Below are 13621 nucleotides of genomic sequence, written 5' to 3' on the forward strand. Positions count from 1 at the left end.
AATTTTATAGTTTTAATAGAAATTTTATAGAGTTTTAATAGAAATGTTATAGAGATTATACATAGAAATCTTATAGAATTCCTATAGAAAGTCAACAGAATTTAACGAAGTTTCTATAGAATTCTTTATAGAGTACTGTGAAAATCTCTACAGCAATTTTTATAGAGACTATAGCAATTTCTATAGAGATTGCTATAGTTATTGAAGTCACCTGCATAATAGATACTCGAAGACCTACCCATGAAAATACAGTGAGCAACTAAAACTGTGTCCACTGTAAACTGTAAAAAAGAATTGTACTGTATATTTTGATGTTTAACATCTACTCGAATAATGTTTCAATTAAATACAGGTCTATATAAAGTTAAGGGGCATCAAATTAGAGAGGTTGAAATCACTAATGAATTGATAGCATGTAATTTATCTGATATAGCAAATAAGTATATTTACATGAAAATACAAAGAAAGACGTTTGTTTCACTTCTTCCAAATGCCATTGAGCTTGACTGAAAATTAATGTATAGCGTATATCAGCGTTTATTTTGGAAGTACATTTATTAAATTATGTCTTAAACTGTAATTTACATTTGGATCAATTGAGTTGTTGATCAGAAGTGTTATTATGTGAGATAAAGTAAATGAAATAAAGAACATTTTTATTGGAGATAAGTACTAAAGTTGTTCTTTGGATGCAAGGCCTTTTGTCTCAGACTGGAATTTCTGTAGGGTCTTTAAAATCCACCAAATTGTGTTTTTATGGAAATAACCATTATGAAATTTATAAAATTCTGTTGGCCCTAATAAAGTAGAGCTTCTATAGAACTCTATCAATTCTATAGAAATCATTTTCTATAGACTACTATTTATATAGAATTCTGTTGAGATTCTATAGAAGCTGTTTTCTATAGAATACAACTTCTATAGAATTTATACTATTTCTATACAACTTCTATAGAAACTATTTTCTATAGATTATTAGTTCTATAGCGTTCTATAGAGATTGTATAGAAAGAGGGGTTTCTATAGGATTTTCTATAGAGTTTCTATAGAATTCTAAAAAACATTTTGACAAGGGCGAGCACACTACCAGCCCTGAGTCCAAGCCAGATCCAGTGCTCAAGCCTGAGTCATCTCCTGAGCTGGAGCCAGAGTCCAGCCTAAAGCTCAAGTCATCTCCAGAGCTCGAATCCAGCCCAGAGCTCGAGTCCACTGTAAGTCTTGGATCTGAGCCAAGTCCAGGGTCCAAATCAAGTCAAGAGTCTGACTGTGCTTCCTGGACAGAGCCCAAGTCATTTCCAGAGCCTGTGTCCAATCCAGAGTTTGAATCATCTCCACAGCTCGAGCCCAAGTCCAGTACAGAGCTTGAGCCTGAGTCCAGTCCTGAACCCAAGTCATCTCCAGAGCTCAAGCCCAAGCCATCTCCAGAGCCCAAAACCAGTGCAAGGCAGGAGTCCAAGTTTTGTCCTGAGCCTGAACCCGAGTCCCCACCAGAGCCAAGTAGGATGGATTTTTGCTCAGGGGGTCACTGAGTCCTGTGCACTGTGGTGCATGCACCCGAAGGCGTGCCCCGGGCTGCACATGCATCAAGAGGACTTCAGCATGCACGCCATTAACAACGCACATCTGAACTTAATTAAGGAGCTATATGTGCACCTATTTAAAGACTGTTCTGATGCACGATCAGTGTGAAGTATTATGCTATGTCAATACACATTACTGAGCCTTACTACCCATGTTTCTGATTTCCTGGTTTCCTGGTTGCTGTTCCTGTTTCTTGTTCTCATTTTGCCTCTGATATCCTGTTTGGGCCTTGCCTGAACATTTTGCTTGTTTTACGTTTTGGATTTAGCCTGCCATATTGGACTGTCTGCCTGTGTGTCTGTTTTCACTCATATACATATCTTCATTACTGTTATTAAATATACTTCTGCACATACATCTGCCCGCCTCGTACCTGACAATTCTATTCAGTTTTCTTCTACATTGTGATGTAGCTTTGCATTCTTTCATGTCTACTCTATAATGCGAAGGTAAGTCAAAAAGTTCTAAGACAGATGTTATAATTTCAAAAGGTTTGAAAGACATCCCCCAGAATTCTACAAAGGAATTCTCCGATGGAAACATCGCTTGCAGAAGTGTTTAGACTTAAATGGAGGATATGTAGAGAAATAGCTTTGTTATTTTCATAAATAAAGATTTTTTTCAATTTGTCTTAGAACTTTTTGTCTTACCCTCGTATTGTGTGTTAAATTCTATTTTATTTTATACTGTTCTCTTCCTGTTTGTTTTACTGTATGTGTATCACGACATACCAGGAAACAGTTGTTGTGTTGGAACACTGATCTGTATTTTCTTATCAATCTTATAGGCCAGGTCTACTTCCTCTTTGTCCTGCCTGTTGATGCAAATCCCCGCCTCCAAGGACACGCCCTCCATCCTGTCTGATAGCTCGAGGATCTTTAAGACATCCACAGGATTGGCTGAAGAAAGAGACAGGAATGTTAACAATAATCATGATACAGAAAAGACCAGGAACAAGTTATTAAATACATAAAAATATGCAACTTTAATAAAAGCATAATAGATTTACCTTTATAATAATAATAATAAAGGAAAAAAAACACCATCATTTATTACAAAAAGAAACATTCATTTCTTTGATACAACATTTAATAATTATTCAATAATGACATTTCTAGATGGAGGAAATAATTTTATTACTGTAATGTTATTTTAACATTATTTAAGTTATTTTACTGTCACGTTATACAATGTGTATATATATATATATATATATATATATATATATATATATATATATATATATATATATATACACACACACATACACACTGATGCACATGCACAAACTTAGAGTTACACATTAATAAATGACGAGCAGTTGTTCAACATGGCCTGACAGAACACAAGAAGAATTTCAAACATCTGACATCAGGTGTGTGTGTGTGTGTGTGTGTGTGTGGTATAGCGTTACAGTAAAATAGTGATAATTCTGTTGTTTATCACGTCATCATCATGTCTTCATTTGAGTTGTGATGATGCTGTTGCCATGATGACAGACAATACCATAATAAACAAACATAGAGAAAACAAGTGACATAAAGGGAGAGGAAATGTATCTTGGCTTGGCTTCGCTAGCGAAGATTTAAGGGCATTGTCCACGTCTGGCGCAGGCTCACTGGTGGCTGACAAGGCCGATACATGACAGGCACACTCGGCCACAGCGGCTGGAGGGGAATGATGAGTCTGGGGTTGGTGCTGTGGTGATGCGGTTCTTCCTCCTACTGTGCTTCACTTCAAGGGCAGCTTTGCGGTTGTTCTCAAAGGAGGAGACTGACTGATGAACGGCGTGTTGCCAAGCCTCTCGGGCAGTGGCAAGGGCTGACCACTGATAATGGTCGATGTGGCAGGATGACAGGGATTTCTTCAAAGAGTCTTTGAATCTCTTCTTTGGTGCTCCTCTGTTGCGGTGCCCAGTGGAGAATTTGCCATAGAGGACGATCTTGGGCAGACGATAATCCTCCATTCTGGAGACATGCCCTGCCTAGCATAGCTGCGTTTTCATCAGCATGGCCTCGATGCTGGTGATCTCCGCTTGCTCTAACACTTCAACATTTGTGACGTAATCGCTCCAATGGATGTTGAGGATGGAGCAGAGACATCGTTGGTGGAAACGTTCTAGAAGTCGTAGGCGGTGTCTGTATGTGACCCACAACTCCGAACCGTACAGGAGGGTAGTCAGTACCATGGCTCTGTAGATGCTGACTTTTGTGGCTTTCTTCAGGTGCTTGTTGCTCCAGACATGACTGTAGAGTCTGCCAAATGCACTGTTTGCCTTTGCCACCTCCTTGTCAATTTTTGCGTCAGAGGAGATGGTGCTCCCCAGGTAGGTGAACTGCTGGACTGCCTTCAGTTCTGTCTCGCCAATCATAATGCAGGGTGGGCTGGTGGAGAACCTCTGTCTTCTTCAGACTGACTTTGAGACTGAAGAGCTTGGCTGCCTCTGCAAAGCAAGATGTTACATGCTGCATGGCAGACTCTGTGTGGGCTACAAGGGCGGCATCATCAGCAAAAAGTAGCTCCTGGACAAGTTGCTCTAGGGTCTTGGTGTGGGCCTGTAGGTGCCACAAGTTGAACAGGCTACCATCAGTGCGGTATCGTATGTAGATGCCATCTTCGTCGCTGAGATCTTCTGTGGCCCATTGAAGCATCATGCTGAAGAAGATGGTGAAGAGGGTTGGCGGAAGGACACAGCCCTGCTTCACCCCATTGATGATCGGGAAGGGCTCTGAGAGGTCATTGCTGCTTCTGACCTGACCACACTGATCTTCGTGCAGCTGGATGACCATGCTGAGGAAATTTGGGGGACAACCTAGACACTCCATGATCTGCCATAGGCCTTTCCTGCTCACAGTGTTAAACGCCTTGGTCAGGTCTACAAAGGTGACGTATAGTCCCTTGTTCTGTTCACGGCATTTTTCCTGGAGTTGCCTGAGCACGAAGACCAGGTCGGTGGTACCCCTGTTGGCTCTGAAGCCGCACTGGCTCTCTGGGAGGTGGTGTTCTGCAACAGCAGGTACCAGTCTGTTGAGGAGAACTCTTGCTAGGATTTTGCCTGGTGATGGAGAGGAGAGTTATCCCCCTTTTCCCCTTTGTTCTTGTACAGGGTGATGATGACAGTGTCTCGGAGGTCTTGCGGTAGTTTTCCCTGTTCCCAGCAGCACACGAAGAATTTGTGAAGTTTGGAGTGCAATGCTGCGCCTTTGTGCTTCCAAATTTCTGGCAGTATGCCATCGACACCTGCAGCCTTGCCACTCTTTTGTTGATCTGTGGCTTTGATGACCTCCTTGAGGGTCAGCGCTAAGTCCAGCTCTTCTATCATAGGCTGCTGAGGGATCCACTGGAACAGAGAGTTGTCGACAGTGCGATCAGTGCTGAAGAGGGTTTGGAAGTGTTCTGCCCAGTGGTTCAAGATGGACGCCTTGTCCGTGAGGAGAGCCTGGCCGTCGGTACTGAGCAAAGGATTCACCACTTGGTGAGAGGGGCCGTAGACCACCTTTAGGGCTTCATAGAAACCCCTGTAGTCACCAGCGTTGGCACAGAGCTGCATTTTCTTGGTGAGGTCGGTCCACCACTCGTTCTGGATGATTCGCAGCTTGCGCTGGAGGTTGCTGCATATGGAGCAGAAGGCAGCTTTCTTCACTGGACAGGAAGGCTGTGCAAGGTGAGCCTGGTGGGCACTTCTCTTTTTCGTCAGCAGTTGTTGGATTTCTTGGTCATTTTCATCGAACCAATCTTTGTTCGTCTTTGCGGAAAACCCTAAGACTTCTTCAGAGGTCTTCTTCAGGAAACGTATAATAATATATAATCATGTTCATTATTTTATAATAAATTTATCATTAAATAATCAATCATACAAAATAGTACACATGCACACAGTGTTTTTGCTGTGTGTAGTCGACTTGTAATTTTATTGAGATGAAGAGAAATGATTCTGGCATAAATTCAGTAAATTCCTAATTAATTTCACATTTAGGAGAGAGAGAGAGAGAGAGAGAGAGAGAGAGAGAGTGTGTGTGTGTGTGTGTGTGTGTGTGTGTGTGTGTGTGTGTAAAGTACAAAAGGCCTGATTTTAAGAGAACTCTGCATGTCTGGATGTCTGGAGTGCATTTCTTAATTCAGCTGTTTGCCTTCATTGTTCACATCTGGCATTCAGACAGACAGACAGACAGACAGACCCACACAAATAAAAGAAGCAACATGGTGTAAGACCAAAGCACCGACTCTCTGTGTGTGCGCACGTGTGTGTGTGTGTGTGTGTGTGTGTGTGTGTGTGTGTGTGTGTGTGTTTGCCAGATGTCTGATCCTTTTAATTTTCAACTTTGTTCTCATCTGGTGCTCATCATGCTGTGCAAATGGTTGTGAGATCAGACATCACACAGAGGTTACAATGTTGAGGAATTTCTGAGAGTTCTTCAGTGGAACTTTGTGGAACCTTAGGATTGTAACTCTTGAACTCCTGGACTCTTGAACTCTCATTTGTTTCTCTGATTAATCTTCATGATGATGTTTCTAACAAACTCTGGGTTCTTCTAGAAACAGATGTATTTATATTGAAGTCCTTAGTGAAGGAACATAGGACAGGTGCCAAAACATTTTCACAAGGAATTTACACACAGTTCCTCAATGATTCTTCAGACAGTTGATGCTTCTTAGCTTCCTATAGATATTCTACTTCTAACAGAGTCCTTCACTGAACATGTTACTCCAGGAAAAAAAAACAAAGAACTGTTTGAGATCATAAATGTGTGTAAGAGGGGGGTGTTGTGGTTCAGGCGCCATACCATAAATCCAGGGACCCGGGTTCGATTCCGACCCGCGGTCATTTCCCGATCCCTCCCTGTCTCTCTCTCCCACTCATTTCCTGTCCTGTCTCTACACTGTCCTATCCAATAAAGGTGAAAAAAGCCCCCCAAAAAACTTTAAAATAATAAATAAATAATAAATGTGTGTAAGAGCTGAGCTGGGAGAAGGAGTTGCTCAGGTTCGGTTCTTCTCTCCAAAATAACTCAAGTGTTTCATGTTTCTTTGTCAAAGGGTAGATTTTTAAACATTTGTGGTTCTAAGCTGAGTTGTTTGGCTGAGTTCCTTCGTACATCTCTTCCTGTGGGTCTCAGGTCTGTGTTCTCCTCATTTCCCCAGCAGCACATGGTGGGGGGGGGGCACAGGGCAGCCCATGCAACCCTTGGACTCCATCTTGCCACCCCAACACTGTGAATTTATTACGCATAGATGATCCCATCACATCTATATGTGGCTATTTATTTGCACTGAGGGATAAATGAAATAATCTGTGAATGTAACCTTGATCTGTACAGGAATAGTTGGCCACCCTGAGGCATGCTCTTGCCTCCACATTGCCACCCCGAGTCTGAAAATTGGACATGTCCCAGCTGCTAGAACTCTTCAGCTCTCCACTGAATCACCATGTGGAAAGAAAACGCTTTGATTTTATCCTTACTAATAAACCTGTCCGCTGAATTCTTACTCATGTTTCCTCTTGGACTCCATCCTCAGAGCAGTAAACCTTTGAAAGCTTGTGAACACATTATAGATGGCCTTTAGCCTGGTCTCTCTCACACCATCTCATCTTCCACCTCATCACCTTCATGTCAAACACACTGGTGGCCTCACCAGTGTGGTATCATACCAATAAACCTCCTGTTCTGTTGTCTGACTCAGGATAGACGGCTGACTGGCAGGCTGGCAACAGGAAGAGGGGGTTGTTTTGTCAGTTTTGATGATCATGAGGAACTCACTTGGGTGAAATGACCTTTTATTCAATACGAGTCCCATTTGTTTTAATAAACAGAGCATGAAGGCTCTGGTAGGAATGTAAACCTCAGACTTCTACACAGTATGATACAATTTTGATGAATATGATACGATTTAATATCGTATTAAAGTAAAGGACTAATCACCACATCAGGTGCCTGTTAAATGATTTACACATCACTTTATAAATATCAGATATTTTTACACACCTGTTGGCTGTTCTTTTTATCATAATACCCCATTATTTTATGATTGTTTCATCGGTTAATTTTCAGTTTCCTATCATGGGTTCACAATTTAAAAACATTTAATAATTTTGAAGTTGAATACCTAATAATAATATAATAGTAATATAATAATAATAATAATAATAATAATAATAATAATAATACAGTTTTGGCATCATATCATGGACAAACCGGGAGCTTAAGAACATGGACCTCAAGACCAGAAAGCTCCTCACGATGCATGGCTTTCTGCATCCGAGAGCAGACATTGAGCGTTTATACATCTTGCGACAACTAGGAGGCCGAGGACTACTAGAGCTTGAGTCCTCAGAGGAGGGTGCCATAGTTGGACTGTGTGAGTACTTGGAATAGACCAACAGGCACCTCCTGTGACTCTTGCGAGCACACGAAAAAGACCTGGGCGAACGCAAGCCAGTCATGAAGAGAGGCCGCGAGATCAAAAGAAGGTATAGTTTACCTGAGACCACGAGCGCTAGCAGCGAGACCACTAAGAAACTACTCTGCATCAAGATCATGGAGGCTAGAATGCAGTGCTACAAGGAGAAACCACTGCATGGTCAGTTCTTTACCAGCCTGGACAGGCCATACATTGACAAAGAGCAGACACATGCGTGGCTCCGAAGTGCAGGACTCAAGGGTGAAACTGAGAGCCTCATCACAGCTGTACAAGACCAGGCCTTGAACACCCATCACAACAGAAATATGTTATGAGCATGTTGGTCAGCAGCACGTGCCGTCTGTGTGGCGAAGCTGAGGAGACCGTCAGCCACATAGTGTCTGGATCACATAGTGTACTGGCCCCAAAAGAGTACCTCAAGCGACACAACAGGGTTGGTACCTACATGCATTGGGCGCTTGTCGGCGACTGGGTATTCCTGTGGTGGAAAGTTAGTACCACCACAAGCCAGACATGGTCGTTGACAACGGAGACTGCATGGTCATGTGAGATAAGATGGTGCCCACGGACCGGACCATAGCTGCCAACAGGCGGACATCGTGTTCCAGGATAAAAAGAACAAAACATGTGTGTTCTTCGACGTGGCCATCCCGTAAGACAACAACATACTGAGCAAGGGGGCCAAGAAGATCATCAAGTACAAAGACCTGGAGATTGAGGTGCAATGCATGTGGAGCATGAAGACATGAGTGGCCCCAATAGTAGTAAGCGCACTGGGGACTATCAAGACTGGGTTCCAAGACCAGCTGGACAAACTCCCATGAAAGATGAGTGCGAAAGAGATCCAGAAGATTGCACTTCTTGGGACAGCACGCATCCTTCAATGAATCCTTAGCTGAATATCTATCTGATCAAAAAGCCTGAGAGGCCTGGTTGATCTCTGGCGAATGAACCAGTGTGCTGTGCCCCAGTGCGCTGAGAGGAAGGTGGATAATAATAATAATAATAATAATAATAATATACTGGGAGAGTTCATCCTTTCTAATATCTAATACTTTTCTCCTGCGACAGCATCTAGAACCCCAGTTTGGTGTGAAAATGATTTGCTTCATAACCCTGGTTGTGCCTCATATACGTTTAACCACCGTTTAAATCCATACCTGATGTGAACTCACTGAGTTCTTCATCCACCAATCAGGAGGCTTTTGAAAAACCTTTAAACATTTATCCAGACCTGAGTTAATGTTATAAATATCTAAATATCTTAAAATCACAGCCATCACCGTTCCCATGGTGACAAAACTCAGCTTCCAGCCCAGTTCTGCTGTGCCCTGGTTTAGATCCTCATCTGTTTTCCTTGTTTATTCTTCTTCTTTCAGCTACTCCCATTAGGGGTCACCACAGCAGATCATCTTTCCCAATTTATGATCAGTATATTTGATATGGCATAGGTTTTCACCCCAGATGCCCTTCCTGATGCAATCCTCCTCAATCTATCCGGGCTTGGGACTGGCACTGGCTTGTACAACCCCAGTGGCTGGGTATTTAGCCACCCTCTTCAATAGATTAGCATCCATTGGTATCACTCACACCCCCCTTGACTGGTTTAAATCTTATCTCTCTTGCCGCACTCAGTTCATTCAGCTTAAATCTTTCACATCCCACCCTTCCCCTGTCACTTCAGGTGTGCCCCAGGGCTCTGTCCTGGGGCCCCTCCTTTTCATCATTTATCTCCTTCCCCTTGGCAACATCTTCCATAAATATAACATCAGTTTCCACTGCTATGCGGATGACACCCAGCTCTACCTCTCCAGTAAACCTACTTCCAACCTTCCACCCTCCTCCCTTACTGACTGCCTAGCAGAAATAAAAACCTGGTTCTCCTCCAACTTCCTCAAACTAAACAGTGACAAAACTGAGGTTCTCCTCATTGGCACCAAATCGTCACTATCCAAAATTGATAGTTTCTCTCTTTATATTGACAATTGCTCTGTCTCCCCCTCCCCACAGGTTAAGAGTCTGGGTGTCATCCTCGACAGTAGTCTTTCCTTCCAATCCCACATTAATGACATTATCCGGTCTGCATATTTCCATTTACGCAAGATAAACCATCTCCGCCCCTCCCTTACTCCCCATGCCACTGCTATTCTTGTCCACAGCCTCGTCACTTCTCGTCTGGATAACTGCAACTCCCTCCTCTCTGGTCTCCCTCACAAATCTGTTCATAAGATCCAACTGGTCCAGAATTCAGCTGCCCGCATCATCACCAGAACTCCCTCCATCCACCACATCATGCCCATCCTGCAGCAGCTCCACTGGCTCCTAGTCAAGTTTTGAATTGAATTCAAAACCCTTCTGTTAACTTTCAAGGCCATCCACAACCTCGCTCCCCCATATCTGTCCGATCTCCTCCACATTGCCACTCCCTCTCATTCCCTCAGATCTTCTTCTTCCATCCACTTGACTATCCCCTCCGCCCGTCTCACCACCATGGGGAGCAGAGCTTTCAGCCGCTCTGCTCCCTGGCTTTGGAACTCATTACCTCCCGAACTTAGAAATATCAACTCCCTTCCACATTTCAAATCCTCACTCAAAACATACCTGTTCAAACTTGCTTTTCAACTTTAATCACTGCACTGTCAAATTTTTAATTTTTAATTGTAACTTGTTTTAATGTTTTTTTCTTTTTGTAATTTTAATGTGTATTTTAGGGTTTGTCTTTCATTTTTGTACGGTGTCCTTGGGTGCTAGAAAGGCGCCTTTAAATAAAATGTATTATTATTTAATCTAACTGGAGCACCCAAAGGAAACCCACACAGACATGGGGAGAACATGCAAACTCCACACAGAAAGGCCCCTGTTGGCTGCTGGGCTCAAACCCAGAACCTTCTTGCTGTGAAGTGACAGTGCTAATCACTACACTACTGTGCCATGTTTTCCTTGTTTCTGATTATATATATATGATCCTTGTGTACAATGTAAAATGCCTGTTTATGTTCTGACCCCAACTTGGCACTTGGATTATAAATCCTGGATGTGTCCTGAATCTTTCCTCGGAGCTGCTGTGACTATTTCAGCATGTGTGACACCAACATCAGGATCTGCAAAGGAACTCACAAACTCATTCATGCCAAACCTGGATGGTGGAAGGTTTATACAAGCTGATGTTTAATTAATCACGTCACCTGGAAAAACTTAACACCTTCTGAATAAGGCTCAGAGCCATCCCTGATGTAAAATACACCAATGATACAACAGTCATGTGGGTTTGATTTCAGATAAAAACAGACCAGCAAAACGACTCACAAACAAGCAAACAAATAAATAAACAGGCTGTGTGATGCCCCACACATCTGCCATTATTTAATTTCCAGAAAGAAAACCCATGACCGCTGGTTTAAGGCTCTAACATGTCCAGACGATGTTCCTAGTGAGCTTACAGTGAGGAATTCAGCACTAATCTAACACTATAATATTACAACCTGATAATCCCCCCCCCCCCACACACACACACACACATTATATGAAATGGTTATCTTCATTCCTGCCATGAATATATCAGCAAGCTCAGACACAGTTATATCTTTAGCATTATGCTAAATGGAATATTCTGGAATCCATGACATGGACTTGTATGACGTTCTCATATAAATATCTTCCTGAATAATGGTGTGTAATTTTGCTGTCGTGGGTGCTACAGCTTTCCCCCCTTGTGTGTTCTGCAGGAGCTCCATTCCTGCTTGGAGACATGAACGTGTTGAGACAAAGCCTCACTGGCATGTTCTGATTTTCCATATCACACAAGCTGAATGCTACGATTAAAGGTCACAGTAGATATTCTTACACACAGACACATGCTTATTCCTCACTGTTTCCACTCATTGAGGTTTCTAATTCAACCTCACACACTGACACACACACAAACACACACCAATAAATATAATCTCCAAGACATTTGAGCAACAGTTCTGAAAAGGACTGATGTATAGTATTTGTGAAATTTGAAGGGGTGGGGTGGGGGGTCAGGAACCTTCCAGGAGCCAGTATGGAGCCTTGGAACCATGTAGGAACTGGTCTGGAACCTTGGAACCATTTAGAAGCCAATTAGTTACCTTGTGACCATCTAGGAGTCAGTTTGGAACCTTCTAGAGACAGTTCTACCCCTAAAATGATTTAGGAGTCTGTCTGGAACTTTGGAAGCATCTAAGAGGCAGTTTGGAAACTTGGAACCTTCTGGAAGCCATTTTTAACATAGGCACCTTTTAGAAGCCTGTTTGGACTTTTGCAACATGCGAGGAACCATAGAGTTTCTCCAAACCAGTCTAGGACCTTGAAACCTTCTAGAGGACAGTTTGAAATCTTGGAACCTTTCCTGAACCAGTTTGAATTCCTGGAACATCTACAAACCAGGATGGAGCTTTGAATCCTTCCAGAAGCCACGTCTGTCCAGTATGAGTTCCTGCAGAACCAAAATCTGACTGAAAATGTTGAATGCTTTATCATTTTAATATTGTTCTGGGTTCTCAGAGGTCCAAGGTTATAAGACAGGATTAAGCATTTGTGGTAGAGCAGAATACACACCAATTACAGCACTGACAGTTATCCAAACATCTCCACAGTAAAACTGGGGTTTCTCACAAGTTCTCTGAGGCATCCTGGTGTACAGCGAACACTGGCTCAGCTAGCAATTAGATTAGATTAGATTAGATTAGATTAGATTAGATTAGATTAGATTAGATTAGATAAAACTTTATTGATCCCTTTGGGAGGGTTCCCTCAGGGAAATTAAGATTCCAGCAGCATCATTACAGATAAACAGAGAAAAGAAATAAAGAAAACTTCTAGATAAATTAAAATAAAATAAGTATTTACATATACAAATATAAAAAGAATAAGATATGGGAAGAGAGGAAGGGGAGAGAGAGGAGGGGGAGAAAGGGAAAAGGGGGCATCGGGAGAGATATTGCATTTTATATTGCACATTATATTGCATATAGATTAGATTAGATTAGATTAGATAAAACTTTATTAGGACATTGTCCAGTATTGCTTATTGTCAGGCTAGGCTACTGCTCCTTCCCATCCTCTGTCCTCCTGTTACCCCTCCTCCCCCCCAGAGAGGAGTTGTACAGTCTGATGGCGTGAGGGACAAAGGAGTTTTTGAGTCTGTTCATCCTGCACTTGGGAAAGCGCATTCTGTCACTGAACAGGCTCCTCTGGTTGCTGATGACAGTGTGCAGAGGGTGACTGGCATCATCCATGATGTTCAATAGTTTGTCCATAGACCTCTTCTCTGCCACCATCACCAGAGAGTCCAGCTTCATGCCGACCACAGAGCCGGCCCACCTGATCTGTTTGTCCAGCCTGGATGTGTCCTTCTTGGATGTGCTGCCCCCCCCCAGCACAACACAGTGTAAAACAGGACACTGGCAACCACAGACTGATAGAACATCCACAGGAGTTTCCTGCAGATGTTAAAGGACCGCAGCCTCCTAAGGAAGTATAGCCTGCTCTGTCCCTTCCTGTATAAGTGATTGGTGTTGCAAGTCCAGTCTAGCTTGCTGTCCAACCACAGCCCGAGGTACCTGTAGGAATCCACAGCCTCCACCTCAACTCCCTC

General features: G+C 42.8%; 1 protein-coding gene across 1 annotated transcript in view; it reads right to left on the reverse strand.

Annotated features, from left to right (window-relative positions):
• The window catches only part of col5a3b (collagen, type V, alpha 3b), a 120769-nt gene that overhangs the window by 102173 nt on the left and 4975 nt on the right, over window positions 1-13621 (reverse strand). The window contains exon 2 of the mRNA XM_060899323.1: window positions 2313-2480. Within this exon, the coding sequence (XP_060755306.1) occupies window positions 2313-2480 (168 nt within the window). The remainder of the gene's footprint in view (window positions 1-2312; window positions 2481-13621) is intronic.

The sequence above is a fragment of the Neoarius graeffei genome, chromosome 18 (assembly GCF_027579695.1).
Source record: "Neoarius graeffei isolate fNeoGra1 chromosome 18, fNeoGra1.pri, whole genome shotgun sequence".
In the NCBI taxonomy this organism is placed as follows: Eukaryota; Metazoa; Chordata; class Actinopteri; order Siluriformes; family Ariidae; genus Neoarius; species Neoarius graeffei.